Source organism: Scyliorhinus torazame, chromosome 7, assembly GCF_047496885.1.
Source record: "Scyliorhinus torazame isolate Kashiwa2021f chromosome 7, sScyTor2.1, whole genome shotgun sequence".
Lineage (NCBI taxonomy): Eukaryota > Metazoa > Chordata > Chondrichthyes > Carcharhiniformes > Scyliorhinidae > Scyliorhinus > Scyliorhinus torazame.
The window spans coordinates 41,643,375-41,669,667 of record NC_092713.1 but is presented as its reverse complement, the minus strand read 5'-3'; the positions used below and the strand labels follow the sequence as shown (position 1 = coordinate 41,669,667).

The 26,293-nt window shown below is 44.9% G+C and overlaps 1 protein-coding gene across 1 annotated transcript in view; it reads right to left on the bottom strand.

Moving 5' to 3' along the window:
• cfap57 (cilia and flagella associated protein 57) overlaps positions 1-26,293 on the bottom strand; it is a 143,646-nt gene that overhangs the window by 99,665 nt on the left and 17,688 nt on the right. Inside the window, exons 4-7 of the mRNA XM_072510600.1 lie at positions 24,204-24,372; positions 8,394-8,546; positions 7,980-8,119; positions 5,343-5,508 (exon numbers count right to left, since the gene is read on the bottom strand). Coding sequence (XP_072366701.1) covers positions 5,343-5,508; positions 7,980-8,119; positions 8,394-8,546; positions 24,204-24,372 — 628 coding nt within the window. The remainder of the gene's footprint in view (positions 1-5,342; positions 5,509-7,979; positions 8,120-8,393; positions 8,547-24,203; positions 24,373-26,293) is intronic.

The following is a 26,293-nucleotide window of genomic DNA, read 5'->3' as shown; positions in this document are numbered from 1 at the left end:
AGTCAGGATGAAAGTTGTAATACATTAAAAGACAAAATGTTTTTAAGAAATAATATGAACATGTCAACAATAAGAGACAGGCTCTGCTCCACACAACCTGCCCCACATTGTGAACAAAAAACTATGTGATCTCCCGAGAGAGGCAAAAAGGCAGAATAAAACCCTGGCCAATTTAGGGAGAGAAATCTGGGAAAGCCCTCTCTGACCCCTCACGAGTTCAAAACTAGTCTGGAGGACCACTCCGATTGTCATAACCTACATTTTGTAAGAAATTAGCTCATTGAAAGTTAAAGACTAACTTGATAAGCAGCAGTGAAGTTTGTATGATTTTTCAAAAAAATCCTAAACATACTTATCTCGCTATCGATATACATCAATATAGTGCATTCAAACAAGACACATTGTGAGTGTCACACTGACTCCCTCTGGAACTTACCTCATCACACGTGTTTGATAAGACCCCAATTGCACTAAAGATGCTAAAGATTCATAGTATTATTCAAAAACGTTCAGGGAGTCCTAGCCAATAGTATTCCCATTATCAATACCATTAATGAACAAATTATCTGTCGTTTTTGTTTATGGGAGCTTACTGTGAGCAAATGAGCTATGTTCAATTATGTAATAGTGACTACGCTTCAAGTACTTGATTGGCTAAAAGATTTTGAGACATCCTAAGTATGTGAAAAGTGTTATATAAACATAAACTTTTAAACATTTATTTTAATGAAGCTTAGAAAGGTAAAATATAAACACAAATTTAAAAATGATTTTTAATTAAGTGTGTTAGAATTATGACTGATTAACTTCATGGTCTCCGCATAATTGGAAAGGCTCTCCAAAATTGCTTATTTCTTCACTAGGGGCTGGATTCTCTCGCCCCGCCCGCCACAAGAACGTCACGGGTGAGCCGCGTACAATGTAAAATTCCATTGACCTCGGGCGGGATTCTCCAGTCGCTGGGCAGCCACGACTGGAGAATCCTACCCTAGAAAGTTTGATTTGGCAATTTACAGAAACATTGTGGTTTATCCACATAAATCTTCAAAACAATGCAATGTCATAACTAACTGGCCAAATGATTAACTGCTGTCAGTTTCAGTGATTTCAATATTTATCTCACTCGCGTCGTCAAACCGATTAGACCACACACAGCCCAATAAGACATTGGTCACATTGTGTGGTTACAACATTTGCATCCAACAATTAACAACATGCAAGACACATTAGAATGAAACTCTCACATCTTAATTTGAATTAAATGCATTTATATTATTCCATATAGTCAGTGTTTTTTAAGAATAGAAGAAATAGCCTTGCTTCTTAAGAAATTAAATGCACTACGAAACAACATGATTTCTCCAATTTATGCATTATCTTTTACAATTTAAATGCAAAAAACACCCAAACTGGCAATTTTTTTAAACTTGAGTCTAGATTTAAAAAACAATGAACCATTGAATAGATACACCAGCATGTGGGTGTAAGTTTGGGGAGAAAATTTCATTCAAAAAGGAAAAATTGCAATAAATCTGTTATTTACTGGGAAAAATAACAATGTAACAGATCCAAGCTCTGTTTTTAATTAAACTGTACACTAGAAATTGATCGAGAAACACTCTGGAGGCTTCCTGTAGTAACAAAGGGGTTTATTAACAAAAAACAAAGACTGGTATATATGCTGTGGACCCAATAGGATGGGTTTGAACTCTTCGATTCCACTCTCCACACTGCCCCTCCTGCTATTTGGTGGGGTTTGTGCGCTGCCGCATGATTGGCCCTGATCAAATGGACCGCCAGAACCACCCCTTAAAGGGGCCGCACTAACACAAGAACGCAGAGCAACACTCATAATCTCGAGTGTTATAAATTAAGTGGTCTAAATTGTAAATATCTACCATCGCCAACCCACTGAAACATGGTGATCCACATTTCAACTGAAATCATTTTATGGTGATATTTCTTGATGAGGGGAAAAATTATCAGATCCAGCAGATCCACGGCCACTTGGAGGCGTCAAAGAGGCTACCGGCACAGGAATGGCAACGGCAATGAGTGGCACCGAGGTCAACACTGCTCGGGTGGCGACCGCAATGGCGTCAGCACCATGAGTCAAGGTGTCCAAGGCATCGCGCAGTCGTTGACGCCCATGACTGAGGGCCTCGGCAGAATGACTGCCTCCTGGGGGATGTCACCCAGTACAAGGCTGACCTTGAGGAGGTTCTGCGGGACATGTCCCGCTCTCAGATAGGCATGGCCGAGGCGTTGCGAAGCTTGTCCCAGTCTCAGGTGGTCATGGCTGAAGCACTGCTGAGCATGTCCCGTCGACCACCCAGAGTGGTGAACCTGTGGAATTCTCTAGCACATGGTTGGGGGGTAATATATTAGCTTTGTCATGGGAGTGTCCCTTTAAGAAAGTGTTCTGTCTTATCACATGGTTTCAGTGATGTCATTTTGTGGGTGGAGCTTGGCTGGGAGGTATTTTAGTTTCCTTTTCAGTTTTGACTGCTGTGGACTCAGAAGGAGAAAAAGCGTTTTTTTCCTGTCTTTCGATGTTTTCATTTTAAAGAGTTCTTCCAGTAAAAAATCCATTGATTATAGCGACCTGCTTTGGTAACTTAAAAGATAATAACCTTTTATTGTCACAAGTATGAAGGCATGGACTATTTTCTAAACGGTGACAAAATTCATAATGCTGAAGTGCAAAGGGACTTGGGAGTCCTAGTCCAGGATTCTCTAAAGGTAAACTTACAGGTTGAGTCCGTAATTAAGAAAGCAAGTGCAATGTTGTCATTTATCTCAAGAGGCTTGGAATATGAATGAAAATGAAATGAAAATCGCCTATTGTCACAAGTAGGCTTCAATGAAGTTACTGTGAAAAGTCCCGAGCCGCCACATTCTGGCGCCTGTTCGGGTAAGCTGGTACGGGAATTGAACCCGTGTGCTGGCCTTGTTCTGCATCACAAACCGGCTGTTTAGCCCACTGAGCTAAACCTGAAAGGAGTTAAATCTGCTGGTGAGATGGAATTAGAAACTCAGGGGAAACCCAGTCTCATTCAAGTGAAAATGCAGAGTGCTGGACCACGCCCTTGAAAAGGGTTTTTGCTTTGTGGGATTTTGTTTTTGAATTGGAACAGTTAAGGGAGAATTCATTCAGTGTTATACATAGATTACTGTAGCTGTGTGGTGTCTTTATGTTTGTAATTGATAAAAATTCTTGCTGTGTGTTTATATATATATGTTAACTAAGTTCTTAAAATAAAGCTTGTTTTGACTAAAGTGCCTAGGAAGACTAATGAATCACGGCTCTTGTGCTCATCCTAGCCAAATTCAACATAAAGGTTGTAGGTCAGGTGGACTTCATAATATACATTGGTGTTTCTAAGCCCAAGCCCATAACAGCTTGGAAAGAGGATTGGCTAACTAAAAGAAAGTCGGGAGTGGGGATAAATGGGTCTTTTTTAGGTTGGCAAGCTGCAACTAGCGTTGTGCCATAGGGTATGGTCTTTGGGCCCCAACTATTAACATTCTCTAGTAATGGCTTGAATGCTGGGGTAGAAAGTACGAAAGCCAACTTTGCAGATGACACTAAAATAGGTAGGAAAGCAAGTTGCAATGAGGAAATAAGAAATTTACAAATGGATATGGATAGGTTAGGTGAGTGGGTAGATGGAATTTAATTTTTATTTATTTTTTAATATACATTTAGAGTACCCAATTTATTTTTTCCAATTAAGGGGAAATGTAGCGAGTCCAATCCACCTAACCTGCACATCTTTGGGTTGTGGGGGCAAAACCCATGCAGACACGGGGAGAATGTGCAAACTCCACACAAACAGTAACCCAGGGCCTGGATCCAACCTGAGACCTCGGCGCTATGAGGCAGCAGTACTAACCACTGTGCCACCGTGCTGCCCTAGATGGAATTTAATGTGGATAAGTGTGAGATTATCCATTTTGGTTGGTGGAATAAAAAAGCAACTTATGACCTAAATGGAGGGAACCTTCATGGACGGCACAGTAGCACAGCGGTTAGCACTGTTGCTTCACAGCTCCAGGGACCCAGGTTCGATTCCCGGCTTGGGTCACTGTCTATGTGGAGTCTGCACGTTCTCCCTGTGCCTGCATGGGTTTCCTCTGGGCCCTCCGGTTTACTCCCACAAGTCCCGAAAGACGTGCTCGTTAGGTGAACTGGACATTCTGAACTCTCCCTCAGTGTACCCGAGCAGGCACCGGAGTGTGATGACTCGGGGATTTTCACAGTAACATCATTGCAGTGTAATGTAAGCCTACTTGTGACACTGATAAAAGATTATATTATTATTCAAAATATTTCAGTGCAGAGGAATTTGTATGTCCCCGTGCAAGAATCACAGAAAGTTAGTACGCAGATGCAGCAGGTAATAAGAAAGGCAAATGGAATTTTGGCATTCATTGCTGATGGAATGGAGCATAAATGCAGGGAAGTACTGTTGCAACTCTATAGGGGATTGGTGAGACTGCATCTGGAGCACTGCACGCAGTTTTGGTCCCCTTACTTGAGGAAGGATGTAAATACATTAGAGGCGTTTCAGAGAAGGTTCACTAGATTGATTCCAGGGAGAAAGTACTTGTCCTATGAAGAGGGATTGAATAGTTGAGCCCTATACGCACTGGCGTTTAGAAGAATGAGAGAAGCTATAATAGAAGTATATAAGATGCTAAAGGAGATTGACAGCGTAGATGCAGAGCAGATGTTTCCTCTTGTTGAACATTCTAGAAAGAGAGGCCATAGTTTGAGGCTAAAGGATGGCAGATTTAAAACAGATATGAGGAGGAATTACTTCACTCAAAGTGTTGTCAATCTGTTGAATTCTCTACTCCAGATTACAATGAACACCAGAACATTGTACAAATTTAAGGAGATAGATTCTTAATTAGTAGCGAGATAAAGGGATATGGGGAGTGAGTAGGAATGTGGAAATGAGGCAGAGATGAGATCAGCCATGATCGTATTGAGTGGCGGAACAGGCTCTAGGGGCTGAATTGCTGATTCCTGCTCCTAGTTCCCATTCTTATGGGAAGGCTGTGGAGGCCAAGTCACTGAATACACTTAAGAAGGAAATAGACAGATTAAGAGACTCTTAACACGTCAAGGGGTATGGGGAGAGCACAAGGTTATGGCATTGCGATCAGCAAGGATCATATTGAATGGCAAAGCAGGCTCGAAGAGATGAATGACATACCCCTGCTCCTATTTTCTATGTTTCAAACACCCCATCTGCTGTGTTAAACTAATCAATAGAATGGAACTCTCCTTAATTGATACTTTATTCCAACAACTTCATCCATTACATACACACCTCTCGACAGCTTCGAACTGTGAATTCCTTGAAGGTTCGAATATCATCAATTAGAAGGTTCATAAGCCGTAGTTTGTCAGAGAATCCGACAAGAATGTATAGGCCAGATGGATGAATTGCAACGCTGTAGGCTTCTTCCTGAAATTCCTTATAAAGCTCCAAAGCACTAAGATGGAGAAACCACCAATAAATGTAACATTTTTAAAAATACTGCGGAGGAATTTGTCCAGAGCTACTTTCCAGTCAAGGGATGTTAGCATTTAAACTTAAGTGCTTACAGTATGGCAAGTAAATGCATTTCTAAAATATTCGATAAGAGTGCATAGAATCCCCACAATGCCGAAGGAGGCAATTCAGCCTATCAAGTCTGCACCGACCCTCCGAAAGAGCACCCTACCTAGGACCACTCCCCCACCCTATCCCCGTAACCCCACCTAACCTAGCACGGTAGCATTGTGGATAGCACAATTGCTTCACAGCTCCAGGGTCCCAGGTTTGATTCCGGCTTGGGTCACTGTCTGTGCGGAGTCTGCACATCCTCCCCGTGTGTGCGTGGGTTTCCTCCGGGTGCTCCGGTTTCCTCCCACAGTCCAAAGATGTGCAGGTTAGGTGGATTGGCCATGATAAATTGCCCTCAGTGTCCAAAATTGCCCTTAGTGTTGGGTGGGGTTACTGAGTTATGGGGATAGGGTGGAGGTGTTGACCTTGGGTAGGGTGCTCTTTCCAAGAGCCGGTGCAGACTTGATGGGCCGAATGGCCTCCTTCTGCACTGTAAATTCTATGATATTTGGGCATTAAGTGCAATTTAGCATGGCCAATCCACCTAACCTGCACATCTTTGGACTGTGGGAGGAAACCAGGACACCCGAAGGAAACCCACGCAGACACGTTGAAAATGTACAAACTCCACACAGACAGTCACCCAAGGCCGGAATTGAACCCAGGTTCCCCGTGCTGCGGGGCAGCAGTGCTAACCACTGTGCCAGAATATTGGGAAAGATTTTTCTGCTGTTCATGCTGGGGGGATCTTCCTGCCCCACCCTGAGATGCATTCAATGGGAAACCCCATTGACAATGCCACCGGCTGATGGCAGGCCAGCTCCCGCCGCTGTGAAACTCGCAGTGGGTTGTTTGGTAAATCCCGTCCCTCACGTTTCCATTCAAGCAGTTAATTGCAAAATCACACCTCTGTGAGAGCTGGAAGAAGCTGTTACGGTAACAAATGTGGTCAGGTTCAAGGAAAGTGGCTGATTTTTATTAAAATAAAAGCAAAGAACTGTGGATGCTGAAAATCTGGAATAAAAACAGAAAGCGCTGGAAAACTAAGCGTGTCTGGCAGCATCTGTGGAGAGTGAAACAGAGTTAATGTTTCAAAATAGGGGAAATAATGTAGCATATCATCTCAGTTAAGGGTCCGAAATATTAAGGCAATACAGGACAAGGAATGTTAATAGCTAAGAGAAGCAGGAGCTATGAGGATTGCCAAAAATGGGAGATGGAAAGCATGGATAACCTAAGCACCAAGATCAAAATTAAAATAGAATGGAAAATAAAGATCTGCAGTCACTGAGGTCAATGTTCGAACTGGGGGGGCAGTGTGCTGAGGGGAAGGGCATCACAGAATCATAGACTCATAGAAATTACAGTGCAGAAGAAGGCTATTCGGCCCATCGACTCTGCACCGGCTCTTGGAAAGAGCACCCTACCCAAGCCCACACCTCCACCCTATCCCCGTAACCCAGTAACCCCACCCAACCATTTTGGACACTAAGGGCAATTTAGCATGGCCAATCCACCTAACCTGCACATCTTTGGACGGTGGGAAGAAACCGGAGCACCCAGAGGAAACCCACGCACACACGGGGAGAACATGCAGACTCTACAAAGACAGTGACCCAAGCGGGAATCGAACCTAGGGCCCTGGAGCTGTGAAGCAACTGTGCTAACCACTGTGCTACCGTGGTATATAGGTCATGAAATGTGAGTTGAGTTTTATAGGCCAATGACAGAAGTTTTTGATTTCTCAATAACGTATGCAGGGCTGATGAATATGATCAAGGGTGAAAGCTTGTATCCTAATATACTGTATCAGAAGATATTAATACACCAATTCACTCCGCATCAGATCTTACAATTAGTTTTCAATAATTGAGGCAGACTTTGAATTACAGCAAAATATTTGCTTGGTAACCTGTTGCTGGCTTCACAGATTGAGAGTTTAATGTATTTGTATGAAATACATTATCAGTTGTAATTGTGGTTATTTTGTTGTCTACCTCCAAAAATGAAAGAAAAACAAAATGGTGGAAGCTGAACTATAATATAAAATGCTGAAAATACACAGCAGGCCAATCAGTTACTAAAAAGAGGACAGATAAATTAATGTATACCCCTTAGCAGCTCAAAATTTAGTATGGTTGAAAATATAGAGAGTACAAGCGGAGACGAAGAAATACGTAATTACTCAAGTTAAAGAGCTTAAAGACCTGCAAACTGCGTAGCATAATCTTGTTTACTTAATTTACTGTGCTAGAAAATGGCACAACATGGGATAGTGTATTAGTATACACTTTATCAACATCAAAGCATTTAGCGTTTTTACTTATTGTGCAGATTTTAAATAACTACAATCCATACTTAGTCTCATAGTTCCACAAGCGTACAGATCGATCTACAGAACTGGTGGCAACGAGGGGTTTTCGAATGCAGATATCCAGACCCGTAATTATATTGGAGTGGAACGATTGGGAGAGAAATTCAAAATATGCCAGCTCACCCTGTTAAAATGACACAAAGTAGATTTGAAAATATCCAAATCAATGTAATAAATTGACAGTCAAATGTCACTGCAGTGACAGTAGGACAACATACAAATCATGTAGCAGAATTACCATTTTGGGGATAGGATTTAAAATTAAGTGAATGCATTCCAGTACTGAGTGAGTTATGTTACAACTATAAAGTCAATAAATGATGGCATTGCTTTGCACTCTTGAGCAATTGTTAATATTAAATTTAATTTTGCCCTTCTGCTGCTCAATCAATGCTCACCTTACTTATTTCAGCAGAAGATAACGTGATACAATATAATTGGCTCTTATTCGTGCTAACAACTAGTGCCTCCTCGGAGGGGCTGAGAGAAAGAGTTGACATTTCTTGCTGTTCAGCTTGGGTCGGATCTGTGCTGTACGGATCCTGTGGAATCTGGAGGGCAACATAGAAAAGGATTTCAAACAACAAGGTGACATTGAAGACAGTGTACATCATACATCATTAAATCTTTCTCCAAAAATGCCTAAAATGATGTTGATCAACTGTAAAGGAAAACATCAGCTCTCCTGCCTCTTGGAAATCCCCACCACCTGCATGGTCCCCTCCAAGTCACAAGTAACTTAGAAATAACTGAGGCGGGATCAATATCCTGGAATCGCTGCAGAAGTACCTACACCAAACAGATTCCAGAAATTCAAGAAGGTGGCCCAACATCACCTTTTCAAGGGCATATCATAATCGGCAATAAATGCTGTCATTGTCAGTGATGCCCAGAAATAAATGTAAGGCAGAAAATAGGATCTTATGTGGGGACTAAGCTTGCTTCAGTTGATGGAAGACTGGGACCAAATTACCTTCCAAAGCAGTGTCATGCCTGAATTACCTAACTAGTCCATGGCATTGTTAAGGATTGTCCATCTAGCATATACAGTTACTAGGGCCTGGAATTGTAGACACATCTATAGGGACTGGGCTACTTTCCACATTGTTCTCAATAACCATCCAAGCCAATGTCCTAATCAAAGCATGTACTTGACACTGCAGCCCTGTCCCCATCAGTGACTTGCACCCGGCCTTTGATGTGGGAAGCCAAATTCGGTTGCGTCTATCCCCACCATTGGTCCCTGCTAAATGGGGTACCGATGGCTGCCACAACAGGTGTTAGCGATGGGCTCTATGATCCCTGTCCTGGTTCTCCCAGTGGGGTCTACTGTGGGTGTCCTCAGTGAGTGAGCCTTGTGCCTTCCCACCAGAATGGTGGCAGCCGGTTGTGTGGTTGAGACGTTCATACTGCGCAGACATGCGGCTCTATGTAAAGAGACTGGTGTGCACACAAGTTCGACAGATGGGGGTCACTGAGGGATGTGTGCATTTGCTAGGAGCTTGGCTGCAGTGTGATGTAGAGCCTGGGTTTAACACAGAGGTTGTGACAAGGATCTGTTCAGGTTTTCTGGGTGGGCCCAGATCAATACACTCATACCGTGTGATACCAATGGGTCGCAGTTGACCTGCAGGGCCTGGAGAAATCACTGATCCTTAGGGTTAGCTAATTGTCCCACTAGTGAGGCTGTTACTCTGAGAGGGACTGTGTGCCAGGGAGGGTTCCAGCGACCACTGGTGCATGTGTCATAAGAACATAAGAACTAAGAGCAGGAGTAGGCCATCTAGCCGATCGCGCCTGCTCCGCCATTCAATTAGATCATGGCGAATCTTTTTGTGGACTCAGCTCCACTTACCCGCCCGCTCACCATAACCTTTTATTCCTTTACTGTTCAAAAATCCTTTCTACCATTTCCTTAAAAACATTTAACAAGATAGCCTCAACTTTGTGTGGGGTTAGGTCTGTTAATCCCCTGCTTCCTCTGCTGTGCATCTAAAGACTGCAATGAAGAGTCCCAACATCTGGTGGACTGGCGATTGAGCAGGGCGAGGTCCATTGCCTGTTCCAGATGGGGAGGAGACCTCAGAGAATTTCAAGGATACTGGCAGCAGTCAGCAGTTTAAACAGTCAGCTTCCAGTGGCGGCCATGCAGTGAGTCACGCATTTGGTAGCGTCTGCTGGAGGTGGAATTGTTTGGCCCCTTTCATCCGATATAGGGGATGTTTGCTGTTGCAAAGTGCATGTAAAGTGAGAGATAGAAATTCTCCTCTGGTAGGGCCTGTTCATGGCTTATCCAACAAGGAGTGCACCGATCAAGGGACAGCAATCTGGCCGGGAGTTTGACAGTGGGAAAGATAGCGGAGAGCTCTGGGGCATCGTTGTCTGCTCAATGGTCAATTGAACTGAGCCATTGAACACCAAGCTCCAACGGCGGAGACAAGAGGCCTCGGAGGACCTGGCTCAGGTGGCGGAGCCAATCGGGGCGCTATTGAGAGAGTGGAGCAAAAGCTGGGAGTTGCAGAGTTCGGCACTCCAGAAAGTGGAGGAGTTGTTGGTGGATCATGAGTACCGGTTGGCCTCGTTGGAGGTGGTGCTCGTGATGAAGGGAGAAGGTGGAGGACCTGGGGAAATCGCTCGAGGAGGCAGAATCTCTGGATTGTGGGGCTGCCTGAAGGGGTTGAGGGAATGCAGGCCACAAATAATAATAATAATCTTTATTATTGTCACAAGTAGACTTACATTGACACTGCAATGAAGTTACTGTGAAAATCCTCTAGTCGCTACACCACGGCGCCTGTTCAGGTACACTGAGGGAGAATTCAGAAAGTCCAAATTACCTAACAACACGTCTTTCGGGACTTGTGGGAGGAAACTGGAGCACCCGGAGGAAACCCACGCAGACACGGGGAGAACATGCAGACTCCACACAGACAGTGACCCAAGCCGCGAATCAAACCTGGGACCCTGGCGCTGTGAAGCAACAGTGCTAACCACTGGGCTACCGTGCCACCCTACAAAGTATGTGGCGCATATGTTCAAGAGGTTGGTGGGGAGGGAGTCCTTGACTGACCTCCCAAAGTGAATCGAGCGCACAGGGCGTTGAGGAAGAGGAGGCCGAAGGGGGGGGGGAGCAGCCCAAAGCGATGGTGGTGCGGTTGCCAGGTTTTCTGGATAAAGAGTAGATTATGCACTGATCGAAGAAGACGAGAGAGTGTTCCTGGGAAGGAAAATGGTGCATATCTACCTGGACTTGGGTGCGGAGTTAGCCAAGCGGTCAAAGCGGTCCTCGACAAGAAAGGAATGAAGCTCGGGGTGTTATACCCTGCTCATCTGTGGGTCATGCACCAGAATCAGGAATTCTATTTTGATACGCCGGAGGAGGCGAGTAAATTTATGGACAGGGGGACTCCTGAGGACATTGAACTTTGGAGATACCAGTACAGGGAATGTGGGTGTGTATGCTGGGTGGATTGTTATATTTACTGTGTATCGGTGTGTATTGGGTAAGTATGTTCAATTGTTCTAACTGTGGGTGAGGGCTGGTAGGAGGGAAGGAGTAGGCAGTTGCCTCGAGTGGGGGCCACCATGCTAGCACCTAGGCTAGCTAAAGGGAGTGAAGAGGGGGGCCGATCTGTGGAGGGAGTGGGGGATTTTTCTGTTTCTTTGTTTATTGGGGGGAGGGAGGAGGGGGGATACTGATGTAGGTGAAGTTGGTGAGGCAGTTGGTTAAGGTGGGATGGTGGCAGACATTTCTGGGGATGCCCCATGGGTGCATGAGGCATGGACCTGGTGGGGGAGCTGGTTAAAGAGGGGCTATGGCTGATCTGAGGGGGGGGGCAAGGCACAGTTGATTACATGGAACGTTCGGGGATTAAATGGGCCGATTGAGAGGTCTTACATTTTCGCGCATTTAAGGAGTTTGAAAGCCGATGTGGCGTTTGTTCAGGAGATGCATTTGAAAGTGGGAGACCAGACAAGGTTGAGGAAGGGCTGAGTGGGGCAGGTATTCCATTTGGGGTTGAATATAAAGATGAGAGGGGTGGCAGTGTTGATCAATAAGGGGCAGTTTAATGTGGGCAATCCAACTACCCTGGGTTGTGGGGGTGAGACCCAGGCAGACAGGGGGAGAATGTGCAAACTCCACATGGACAGTGGCCCAGGGCCAGGACCGAACCCAGGTCCTCGGCACCGTGAGGCAGCAGTGCTAACCAGTGCACCATTGTGCCGCGCAATCATTTCCTTGTTACTGGGTTACTGGTGGCATGGGCTTAAGTTGGGTGCTCTTTCCAAGAGCCGGTAGACTCGATGGGCCGAATGGCCTCCTTCTGCACTGTACGTTTTATGACTTCTATAAGAGGGTGGCTTTTGAGGTGGGAAGTATAGTGACAGACCCTGGGGGAAGATTTGTGATGTTAAGTCGGAGCTTCGAGGGGGCTCTTGCGGTGCTGGTGAATGTGTATGCCCCAAATTGGTATGTTGTAGAGTTTTTGAGGCAGGTTTTGGCAAAGATTCCAGACCTGGACACGGGTGCTGGACCCTAGGTTGGACCGGTCATGTCCCAGGTCCCTGAAGGTGGCGGCCATGGCAAAGGAGCTGTTAGGGTTTATGGAACGCAAGGGAGGGCAGGCCCGAAGCTGAGAATGAAAGAATTTTCATACTTTTTGCACGTCCACCGGGTGTACTCCGGATTGATTTCTTTGTCCTGGACAAGGCACTCTTGGTGGGGATGGTTGGATCAGTGTATTTGGTGATTGTGGTGTCTGACCACGTGCCACATTGAGTGGAATTGCAGGTGGCAACGAGGAGTCTCCAACGGCCGCAGTGGAGGTTGGTTGTGAGATTATTGGCGGATAAGAAGACAGCGAGTGGTAATGGATGGAAAGTATTCCGCTTGGAGGTCAGTGACCAGTGATGTCGCGCAGGGATCTGTTCTGGGACCTCTGCTCTTTGTGGTTTTTATAAATGACTTGGATGAGGAAAAGGAAGAGTGGATTAGTAAGTCTGTCGATGACATGAAGGTTGATGGAGTTGTAGATAGTGTTGAGGGCTGTTGCAGGTTACAACAAGACATTGACAGGATGCAGAACTGAGCTGAAAAGGGGCAGATGGAGTTCAACCTAGAAAAATGTGAAGTGATTCATTTTGGAAGGTCGAATTTGAATGCTGAATACAGGGTTAAAGGCAGGGTTCTTGGAAGTGTGAAGGAACAGATGGATCTTGGGATCCACTTACATAGATCCCTCAAAGTTGCCACCCAGGTTGATAGGGTTGTTAAAAAGGCGTATGATGTGTTAGCTTTCATTAACAGGGGTATTGAGTTTAAGAGCCGTGAGGTTTTGCTGCAGCTTTATAAAACCCTGGTTGGACCACACTTGGAATATTGTATCCAGTTCTGGTCGCCTCATTTTGGAAGGATGTGGATGCTTTGGAGAGGGTACAGAGGAGATTTACCAGGATGTTGCTTGGACTGGAGTACATGTCTTATGAAGAAAGGTTGAGGGAGCTAGGGCTTTTCTCACTGGAGCGAAGAAGGCAGAGAGGTGACTTGATAGAGGTGTACAAGGTGATGAGAGGCATGGATAGAGTGGATAGCCAGAGACTTTTCCCCAGGGTGGAAATGGCTGTCACGAGGCGACATAATTTTAAGGTGATTGGAGGAAGGTATAGGGGAGATGTCAGAGGTAGGTTCTTTACACAAAGAGTGGTGGTTGTGTGAAATGCACTGCCAGCGGAGGTGGTGGAGTCAGAGTCATTAGGGACATTTAAGCGACTCTTGGGACAGGCACATGGGCAGCAGTAAATTGAAGGGGTGTGGGTTGGGTTGATCTTAGATTAGGATACAGATTAGGATACATTGTTGGTACAACATCATATGCCGAAGGGCCTGTACTATGTAGTACTGTTCTATGTTCGAAGGAGGATTGGGGAAAGATTGGGATGGCTATCCAGAACTATTTGGAGAACAATAAGATGGAGGAGGTGTCCGCCTCCATGTTGTGGGAAGTGCTGAGGCGGTTGTACGGGGGGAGTTTATCTCAATTCGGGCGCACAAAGGAATGGTGGAGCGGGCTGAGTGATTGAGGTTGGTGGAGGCCATTCTGAGGGTGGACTGGAGGTTCTCAGCAGCGCCTGAGGAGGCACTGTTGAAAGGAGAAACAGAAGTTCCAGATGGAGTGTGGACTTGTGTCTACGGAAAAGGCGGTGGGGCAACTGCGCAGGGTCAGGGGAGCAGTGTATGAATATGGGGAGAAAGTCAGCAGGATGCTTGCGCACCAGCTGCGAAGGCAGGTTGCGGTGAGAGAAATGGGTGATGAGAAATGACAGGGGTATAGTGGTAATGGAGCCGAAGGAGGTGAATGGGGTATTTGAGGCTTTTTACCGTAATTTGTATGGCTTGGAGCCTCCGGTGGGGGATGAGGATATGAGGTGGTTCTTTAAGGGGCTAGAGTACCTGAAGATGGTGGAGGCGAAAGGGCAACGATGACGATGTATTGTGTGGGGTCCGGATGGGTTCCCAGCTGAGTTCTACAAGAAGTTTGAGTTGGAGCCTGTTAGTCAATATATATACCGGGTCAATGGAGAGGGGAGAACCCTCCCCCCACGCTGTCGCAGGTTTCAATATAATTAATTTTAAAGAAAGACAAGGGGGGATTATGGGGCAACATTAAAACCAAGTTTTTGAAATATTGTCGCTGTGGGAAAATATTCTGTGGGAACACATCAGCTTTTCCGAATCCAGACAACAAATGTGACAATGTAACAAAGTAAGTACAGACAATAAGTTAGATACCAATGTGAGTGATGGTAAGGACCACTATTTAGAAGTCACAATTTAAAACTTGTAAGCCAATGGGAGGCAGAGAGGGGGGGCAGTATCAAACCATGCAGGCATAAAGTTACTGGTGCATGTGCTGCCCGTTCTCTTCACCTTTGTTCTCTTTCCATCATTTTCTTCCTTATGCCCTGCTGGGTTCTGATTCCTCTTTTTGTATTTGAAAGTGTACTAAAAAAAAACTAAGTTTTTGCAATAAACCTCAATCTCAAAATATCACTGGACCCCCATCTCTTATTTGAAAATAAGAGATCCTATAATTTGGCGTTGCGAGCAGGGTCGCTGGAGGAAAAAGGAAGCGGAGATCTGGAGATCGGGTCTATTCTTGGAGGTAAGGACACCTCTTTGTTTAAAAAAAAAAGAGTCCTCAGCAATTGTTTAGACTCGGTAATCCTCTTATGCGACCTTGAACTTCTTTGGTATGGTAGTCGGCTCAAGGTCCTAACAGACGTCTGTATTTCAGAGGTATACAGGACAGATATACTAGCCTGGCTGAAAAGCCTCACGGCTTGAGTCTAAACATAAATAATTGGTATTATGGCAGAGGAAAAAGACAGACAGTTGTCTACCACAGTCAAAGGTGAGCAGGCCCTGCCGGACGTTTCCATCGACAAAATCTTTCAGAATTAAAAGAATATGTAGAGCAACAGTTTGACTTATCCAAAACCTGCACGGAGATTGAGGAATGGTCCTTGGAAGATATCAAAAGAGTCTGGGGAAAAAAACACCCGTCTGTAAGAAAAGGAATAAACCAAATGGCCCCTTGTCTTTATGGACCAGGTTCGACAGCGAAATGAAATTGCGAGTTAATCCCAACATGATCGCACACTGGGCACTGTGAAAGAACAATTGAAGGAGTAAGCAAACAGTTGAAAAAGGAAAAACTTAAATCAGAAAGGTTAGAAGCGGAAAATAAAGGACTCAAGTCAGAAGTTAAAGAACGTAAGTCCGAAATCAAAGAACTTAAGAAGCAATTGTGTGACAAACCAGAAACACCACCAAAAAGGTCAGGGACACCCCTCAGATTCCCCACAAGTAAATTGTCCCATTTGTACCCTTGCCTAGAAGAAATAGAAGCAGAACAGCGAAAAACGCAGTTAAGCAATGCCGGTCTAGAAACAGATTCTGAGTCCTCGAGCAACTCTAGTGGAGAAAGCTGTCTGGAGGTAGCACCTTCCTCGGCGCGACTCAATCCGCTGAAGAAAAAACGGGTTAATGTCAGAAGAAATTACAGACGAAGGTGGCAAGAAAACGATTCAAGCTAAATATGCCCAGTATTTTCACCATGATCCAGCGGACCTGGAAAAAATTGATAAATGGTCAAAAGAATTGCCACGCCCCAAGAAAGGGGAACTGAAAATGTAGGAACAGTTAGAACGTTTAAAGGGCATTTATAATCACCACCCATGGGACGGGGTACAGATCCTGATGGTAATGGTACCTAGACAAGACGGGAAGAAATTAAATAAAGAGATTCGAGTCACCCTTAGGGGAGAGGAACAGCAATTAGGGGCTGTATGGGCTGCAATCCAGCGCTGGCTACAGGGTTTCAGTCCAGCAGAAACAGAATGGGGAAAGTTCGCAGCTTGCCAGCAAAAAGGGGCGGAGCAAGTAATAGAGTATGACGAGCGATTCCGATCTGTCTGGTTGGAACACCGGGGAATGAACGATCAGGGACCCGAAGATATGGACCTATTTCGGACCTATGAAAGCTGCTTTTGTCACTGGATTAAAGCTAGAATGTGCAACGGTGCTGAAGGTTACTCTGCCCAGATGGACGTCCTGAGAAACAACCTTTGCAGCGTTAGTGGATCGGTGCAACCAGTTAGACTGAGATATGGGAGCTAATCGCCGAACCATGCAGGAAGGATGGAAACTCAAGGATCCTAGCAACAACAACACCCAAGGAAAATGACATGGAAAGTGTTCTCACTGTGGAAAAGAGGGCCATAGGTGAGGGGGTGTAGAGAAGGGCCGACAGAAAGGGCAGCAGGGTAGCACAGTGGTTAGCACGGTTGCTTCACAGCTCCAGGGTCCCAGGTTCAATTCCCGGCTTGGGTCACTGTCTGTGCGGAGTCTGCACGTTCTCCCAGTGTCTGCGTGGGTTTCCTCCAGGTGCTCCGGTTTCCTCCCACAGGCCAAAGATGTGCAGGTTAGGTGGATTGGCCATGCTAAATTGCCCTGAGTGTCAAAAGAAAAATTAGGTGGGGTTACTGGGATAGGGTGGAGGTGTAGGGCTTCAGTGGGGTGCTCTTTCCAAGGGCTGGTGCAGACTCGATGGGCCGAATGGCCTCCTTCTGCACAGTAAATTCTATGACATCAGAGAAACAGCCCGACACACAATCTAAGCACGTCTCCGGTGGTGAAGACAACCTGGTACAAAGATTCAAGCAGCTTATACCACAGCAACAGAAGGAGTTGCTAAAAACTAGGAGAGCCCGCCCTCGATCTCCCAGCACTTCTCCTGGCACTGATCCAACAGCGAGGAGATAGTTTGTATACCACTATGAGAGTGGGCGTTCAAGGTATAGTCTGTCTCCTGGATTCAGGGGCCCATAAGATACAAAAACTCTTTACCTCTTGATGGCAAGGTGCAAATTGCCCACGTAACTAGGGGCCAGGTTTTGGTAATCAGAAGAACTCAACCTATACTCATTGGACTTGGCCCACAACAATTGATCACACCAATCTGGGTATGGCCAGTGGGACAAGCCCATCTGGGCATGCATATCCTGACTCAATTGACCTCGTTGTTGCATTTTGAAGACAGCCAGGTAACATGGTCCATCAGAAGCTGGAAGAAGGAGGAGTTGGAATAACATGCAATATGGGCCAAAGATAAGAATGTTTGCGGCCTACTCCAGATGGAACTGGCATCATTTACTGGGATTGCACCACTGTGCAACATCATCCCAACCTCCATTGCTGGCATCTTGCCTGTCATCCAGCTAGAGGTTTGGGTCGGAGCTGAGGCCCCTGTTAGTCGAGATATATAATGGGTCAATGGAGAGGGGAGAGCTCCTGTCCATGCTGTCGCAGGCATCGATATCGCTCATTTTAAAGCAAGACAAGGACCTGGAGCAGTGTGGATCGTACCACCCGATTTTGCTGTTGAATTTAAATGCAAAGCTGTTGCCGAAGGTACTGGCAACTCGGATAGAGGATTATAGAGACATAGAGTCATAGAATCTTACAGCTTCGGCCCATCATGTCTGCATCAGACAAAATAACCACCTAACCATTCTAATCACATTTTCCAGCACTTGGATTTGATTTGATTTAATGTCACATATACCGAAGTATAGTGAAAAGTATTTTTCTGCGGTCAAGGGAATGTACACAGTACACTCACAGTAGACAAAAAAAGAATAACCGATAGAATACGTTGACAAATGGTACACTGACAAACAGTTACAGTGCAGAACAAGGGGCCAAACAAAGCAAATACATGAGCAAGAGGAGCATAGGATGCCGTGAATAGTGTTCTTACAGTGAATAGATCAGTCCGAGGGGGAGTCGTTGAGGAGTCTAGAAGCTGTGGGGAAGAAGCTGTTCCTATGTCTGGATGTGTGGGTTCTCAGACTTCTGCATCTTCGGCCTGATGGAAGGGTCTAGAAGAAGGCAAAGCCTGGGTGGGAGGAGTCTCTGATAATGCTGTCTGCCTTCCTGAGGCAGCGGGAGGTGTAGACAAAATCAGTGAATCAATTGTATGACCTGGGGTTGCAAGTGCACATAGAATCATAGACGTTTACAGCATGGAAACAGGCCCTTCGGCCCAACCAGTCCATGCCGCCCAGTTTTTACCATTAAGCTAGTCCTAGTTGCCCGCACTTGGCCCATAACCCTCTATACCCATCTTACCCATGTAACTATCTAAATGCTTTTTAAAAGACACAATTGTACCCGCCTCTACTACTACCTCTGGCAGCACAGTCCAGACACTCACTACCCTCTGAGTGAAGAAATTGCCCCTCTGGGCCCTTCTGAATCTCTCCCCTCTCACCTTAAACCTATGCCCTCTAGTTTTAGACTCCCCTACCTTTGGGAAAAGATGTTGACTATCTACCTTATCTATGCCCCTCATTATTTTATAGACCTCTATAAGATCACCCCTAAGCCTCCTACGCTCCAGGAAAAAAAGTCCCAGTCTATCCAGCCTCTCCTTATAACTCAAACCATCAAGTCCCGGTAACATCCTAGTAAATCTTTTCTGCACTCTTCCTAGTTTAATAATATCCTTTCTATAATAGGGTGACCAGAACTGCACACAGTATTCCAAGTGTGGCCGTACCAATGTCTTGTACAACTTCAACAAGACGTCCCAACTCCTGTATTCAATGTTCTGACCAATGAAACCAAGCATGCCGAATGCCTTCTTCACCACCCTGTCCACCTGCGACTCCACCTTCAAGGAGCTATGAACCTGTACTCCTAGATCTCTTTGTTCTATAACTCTCCCCAACGCCATACTATTAACTGAGTAGGTCCTGGCCTGATTCGATCTGCCAAAATGCATCACCTCACATTTATCTAAATTAAACTCCATCTGCCATTCGTCGGCCCACTGGCCTAATTGATCAAGATCCCGTTGCAATCCTAGATAACCTTCTTCACTATCCACTGTGCCACCAATCTTGGTGTCATCTGCAAACTTACTAACCATGCCTCCTAAATTCTCATCCAAATCATTAACATAAATCACAAATAACAGTGGACCCAGCACCGATCCCTGAGGCACACCACTGGTCACAGGCCTCCAGTTTGAAAAACAACCCTCTACAACCACCCTCTGTCTTCTGTCGTCCAGCCAATTTTGAATCCAATTGGCAACCTCACCCTGGATCCCGTGAGCTTTAACCTTCTGCAACAACCTACCATGCGGTACCTTGTCAAAGTCTTTGCTAAAGTCCATGTAGACAACGTCTACTGCACTGCCCTCATCTACCTTCTTGGTCACCCCCTCAAAAAACTCAATCAAATTTGTGAGACATGATTTTCCACGCACAAAGCCATGCTGACTGCCCCGAATCAGTCCTTGTCTCTCTAAATGCTTGTAGATCCTGTCTCTCAGAATACCTTCTAGCAACTTACCTACTACAGACGTTAGGCTCACCGGTCTGTAGTTCCCAGGCTTTTCCCTGCTGCCCTTCTTAAACAAGGGCACAACATTCGCCACTCTCCAATCTTCAGGCACCTCACCTGTGGCTGCCGATGATTCAAATATCTCTGTTAGGGGACCCGCAATTTCCTCCCTAGCCTCCCACAACACCCTGGGATACATTTCATCAGGTCCCGGGGATTTATCTACCTTGATGCGCTTTAAGACTTCCAGCACCTCCTCCTCTGTAATATGCACACTTCTCAAGACATCACTATTTATTTCCCTTAGTTTCCTAACATCCATGCCTTTCTCCACCGTGAATACCGATGAGAAATATTCATTCAGGATCTCACCCAACTCTTGTGGCTCTGCACATAGATGTCCTTGTTGATCCTTAAGAGGCCCTACTCTGTCCCTAGTTACTCTTTTTCCCTTTATGTATCTGTAGAAGCTCTTTGGATTCTCCTTTGCATTATTTGCCAAAGCAATTTCATGTCCCCTTTTTGCCCTCCTGATTTCCCTCTTAACTCTATTTCGACAATCTCTATACTCTTCAAGGGATCCACTTGATCCCAGTTGTTTATGTACGTCATATGCCTCCTTCTTCTTTTTGACCAGAGTCTCAATATCTCGTGTCATCCAGGGTTCCCTACTTCTACCAGCCTTGCCCTTCACTCTAAAGGGAATGTGCTTACCCTGAACCCTGGTTAACACATTTTTAAAAGCCTCCCATTTACCAGCCGCCCCTTTGCCTGCCAACAGTCTCCCCCAATCTACCTCTGAAAGTTCCTATCTGATACCATCAAAATTGGCCTTGCCCCAATTAAGAATTTTAACTCTTGGGCCAGACCTATCATTCTCCATAGCTATCTTAAAACTAATGGAGTTATGGTCACTTGTCCCAAAGTGATCCCTCACTAACACTTCTGTCACTTGCCCTTCCTTATTTCCCAAGACGAGGTCAAGTTTTGCCCCCTCTCTAGTCGGTCCATCCACATACTGAATGAGAAATTCCTCCTGAATACACTCACCAAATTTCCCTCCATCCAAGCCCCTAATGCTATGGCTGTCCCAGTCAATGTTGGGAAAGTTAAAGTCCCCTACTATTACCACCCTATTTTTCTTGCAGCTATCTGTAATCTCCTTACATATTTGCTCCTCAATTTCCCGCTGACTATTTGGGGGCCTGTAGTACAGTCCTATCAAGGTGATCTCTCCCTTCTTATTTTTCAGTTCCACCCATATAGACTCAGTGGGCGAACCCTCGGATATATCCCCTCTAAGTACTGTCGTGATGTTCTCCCTAATCAAAAACGCCACTCCCCCTCCTCTCTTACCTCCTGTTCTATCCTTTCTATAGCATCTGTACCCCGGAACATTGAGCTGCCAGTCCTGCCCCTCCCTTAGCCATGTTTCAGTCATAGCTATAATATCCCAGTCCCATGTGCCCATCCATGCCCTGAGTTCATCCGCTTTGCCCGTCAGGCCCCTTGCATTGAAATAAATGCAGTTTAATGTAGACTTTCCTTGCTCTCTGCCTGCTTTCTCTGGTCATGCTTTACACACTCTCCCTTCCTGCCTTTTGTTTCCGTCCCCACTGACTTCCTACATCGGTTCCCATCCCCCTGCCACATTAGTTTAAACCCTCCCCAACTGCACTAGCAAACACACCCCCGAGAACATTGGTTCCGGTCCCACTCAGATGCAGACCGTCCGATTTGTACAGGTCCCACCTCCCCCAGAACCGGTCCCAATGTCCCAGGAATTTGAAATCCTCCCTCTTGCACCATCTCTCAAGCCACGTATTCATCCTAGCTATCCTGTCATTCCTACTCTGACTATCACGTGGCACTGGTAGCAATCCTGAGATAACATCTAAATGTTATGAGGGTCTCTGCCTCCACCACATTTTCAGGCAACGAATTCCAAACTCCCACCATCCTCTGGGTAAAAATTATTTTCCTCACATTCCCTCTAAATCTCCTGTCCCTTATATTAAATCTATGCCCCCTAGTGATTGACCCCTCCACAAAGGGGAACAATGTGTTCCTATCTACTCTATCTATGCATCTCATAATTTTATACATCTCAATTATATCTCCCCTCAGTTTCCTCTGCTCCAAGGAAAACAACCCCAATTTAATAAATGTATAATCTACTTAAAACTATTTTCCATGAACATCATTTGGCTACTGCATGGAGAAGATGGACGAATCATAACTCAAGCCGATTTCCTTGGGCAAATTTTCACACGTGACATGCGCGCTTGATGGGCAGGAACTACTTGGCTACAATTCTGTGTTCCGCTCAAGACCAATTGAGAATCTCGAAATTGTGCTGGCTGGACATTTAAGTGGCAGCCAGTGTAAATCGCAGCCGCAATGGGCCAGCGGGATCAGCAAGGGCGGGCATCGTGTTCAATGACAGGCCGTCGTGAAGTTGTAAAGTTGGAGTGCAGAGGCCACTGAGTCGTCTCAGCCTGCAGAATGGCCAATGCTGGGAGGCACAGCAGGCAGGAGGGGAGTTCCTGTTACCACTAGGACTCCTCCCTCTTTGTTCCCTATTCTCCTCTTCCTCCTCAGAGATGCTCCCTGCTAAATAAACAATACCCATCTGCAAGTGTGCAGATGGGCTGACCCATGCAAAGGTGTGACAGAGGGAATCAAGCCTAATGTCCTGAGAGTTCCGCACTGTGTTGAGCCCAACATGAAATACTCCTTCAAAACCCCAAAACACCGAAAGTCACTCCATGAAACTCTCAACTCCTCATCCAGCATTTGCTCCATTCCCCTTTTGTGTTGTTCTTGAATCCAAAAAGTAAAAAAACGGTTGGTCCACCAGACAGTGCGGGTAGCAGCCTGCAGTGTTGTTTGCCCCAGAGAATTTATGCAAGTCTGCAGAATGAAGTTCTCCCTCAGTATTTTTTGTAAAGGGTTCATGGTTAAGTTAATCAGACAATAATGTAACAATGAGGTACACATGACATCAGGGTCCGAGGTTCCTAGAAAGCAGGACACAGAATAGTCTGTGTCCACAGAAGTATGTACTTACCAAGAGGTCTTGTAAATAGTTATTAATAAATATTTTTAAGAAAACCCATATACTGGCTGGAATTCTCTGGCCGTTGCGATTCTCTTTTCCCACCTTCACCACACCCCCGCCCACAGATTTCCCGATGATGTGAGGTGGCTTCAATGGGAAATTCCATTGACAAGCAGCGGAAGTAGAGAATCCCAATGGTAGCGAACAGCACGCCGCCAAGAAACATATGGCTGGGGGACCAGAGAATCCCGCCCACTATTTTCAAATCACTGATTGAGAAGTAAAACCTCATTGAAACATGGTGATAGCTCAAATCATTCTATACAGTTTGAAATGTTATCATTATTGGTTAATCACAGCCCAGAAGTAAAAAGCAGTTCAGAACAGTGTTCCTATTTCGCCGTTTTACTGGTGTTCCATTTTAAAGTATATAAAACCAGTTCAGATCAGTATTCTTGGGCGCAATTTACCGGCTGTGTCTCGGCGGAATCGGGATGGGATATGGTCGTAGATCCCGTGAGAGGTCTCTTCCGGGATTCCTGACGGTAGTTACATCCCAATTTCTTCCTGCACTGGCGAGTGGAGTTCCTCAGTGAAGGAAATGCAACTCTGAGTGTGGCCTCGGTGGGGCGTTGCCCACTGAGTCCCAAACAAATAATAGAGTGCCATTCGATAGCTGGGTCATTCCTGCTGCTACGAGCGCTGGTAATGAGCCCGCTAGTCCCACCCAGAGCGGGACTTTTTTTTTTGTTTGATTGCGCCCCTTACTTCCCCACTTTTCTGTTTTTTCCTTCCAGGAATACAGGGCTTTGATTAGACACATGATGGTCAGGATAAATATTTGCAAATAGATATCAATTCATCATCACTGAATAACAAGTGTTTATGGCATTAAGAAATCCGTCTATCAAATTGGCATTATCTTTCAGCCAGTGAGGCTCAAGTATTCACAAAAATGGATTTACAAACCATTAACCTGTTGCCATATGATTTAAGTGAGCATAACAGTGGGTAGAATTATTGTCACTGTGTATCTGTTCCTAATCACAGCAACTACATACATCTTATATTCCCATTTCAAATATACATTGTTAATTTCTAAAATGTAGTCACCATTTGAATAAGCAGCTCCAAAGGCCTCAAAAACTGCTCAGCACTTGAGCCAATTGGTGCCTTAGGTACTTCTGACAAGTATTATTTAATTGTTTCAGTCTCATTTATTGTGGAACTTACCTTTACCACCCTGATTTTCTTGAAGGTATCTTTCTCCTCTCCTCTTTCAAATATATACACAACACCAGGTCCAGCAGAGCACATAAATCCTTTGGAATAAATTGTTATTGCTGTTACCTTGGGTTGAGGAGGTGGAAGTGAAGGCAGCTGGCTGACGGAAGCACTCTTTCTGATAGATAGTAGCATCAAAGAAATCACTTAGTATTCCTTAGTAATAGTTCTAATTCATAACATAAACCAATTTAAAATCTATAACCAATGGGAACAATGGTGAATAACAAATGTGTTGACTCAATTTATTTAAAATACTTGATATAAGAGACACATTTATTAAGGGCACAAATTAATTCTAGAAGTTCAGTAGGTTCTCCCAGCTCAGTTAGCTTTAATTGCAAATTCATCTATTAAAATATATTTATACTGAGATAGTAGCCTACATTTCTACTCGATAAATTAATGTGCCTTTTGTTATTTTGTTTCCAAGTGCAAAATGTCATCTCACATTAATTAATGTTTATCCATAATGTACTTTGACTGTCTCACATCAGCACTCTGTTGGTTTGCCAATTTATATTTGGAACAATTTGCTGAGAAAGAAATGTAAACAGCAACAGGCTAATTTCCTCCCAAAGTTAAATAAGCACAGGCTTCAAGTCAAACTGCAATAAGAGGTAAAAACATGAAATAATTTGTATAACAGGGAGGAAAAGGATGGCAATGGTAGGCAATGGAAAGAGAAGCAGGAGTAAGCCATTCAGCCCTTCATGCTCGCTTTGCTTTCAATGACTGATCTTCTGGTTCATTTTCCTGCACTATCCCCATATCCCATGATGTTTTTAAAATGTAGAAATCTTTCAACCTCAGTCTTGAACATACTCAATGACTTTGCCCTCTGGGGCAAAGAATTCCAAAGATTCACCACCCTCTGAGATTTTAAAAATCCATTCATGGGATGGGCCAAATGGTTTCCTTCTGTGCTGTAACAATTCTGTGATCCTGTGATATGGGCCAGCATTTATTGCCATTGCCTTTGAACTGAGTGGCTTGCTAGGCCATTTCAGAGGGCATTTTTAAGAGTCAACCATTTTGTTGCTGATCTGGAGCTAAAGTAGGCCAGAACAGGTAAGGATGGCACATTTTCTTGCTTAAAGGAGATTGGTGAAAATATTCCTCCTTATCTCAGTCCTAAATGGCCTGCTTCTTATTCTGAGACTGTGTTCCCTGGTTCTACATACTCCATCCAGAGATGACAAGAGAGGGAATAGAACAGGATGAAGAGGAGAAGGAAAGGGACAGATGTTGAGGTCTGCACTTTGTGGGAGGGAGGCGGGAGAAAAAGAGAAAACTAGCTGCTGTTGCTGAAAAAGGAATAGGAAAGACAGCATTAACTAAAAGGGAGTGTGAAGGGATAGTGGTAGCAAGAACATTTGAAGAAAGGGTGGAGGAAATATCTGTGCTGTAACCATTCTACCATTCTGTGAAATGAAGTACCAACGTGAACTTATTTTACAGATTACAAACAGCTTTGGAGGGGCAGAGATGAGGAAGTGATTAATCATGATGCTGTATCTATCATTTTTTTACAAATACATTTCAAGTTCCCAATTATTTTTTTCCAATTAAGGGGCAATTTAGAGTGGCCAATCCATCTAACCTGCACATCTTTGGGTTATGGCGGTGAAACCACGCAGACATGGGGAGAATGTGCAAACTCCATACAGGCAGTGACCCAGGGCCGGGATTCGAACCCGGGTCCTCAGCCCCGCAGTCCCAGTGCTAACCACTGCAACACATGCTGCCCCATCTATCATGCTGTAGGCCAGGCTTGATGGACCAGGATGATCTTTCCCTGTCTATAAATTTTGCATGTTCTTATTGGTAATGATTTCCACTGGTCACAAAATTTACATCACTTGTATAAAGAACTATATGTCAGTTGAAGATTTATCTCAATACCATCCATGTTTGAAGCTTAAATATTTATAGCAAATGGTGACTTAGGTTTCACAAAACTACCCCATTCATAATTAATTCATCAAACTGTCAAGTTTGTATAGTCAAGAGAGCTGTCAAAAGGAGCCATCAACAGA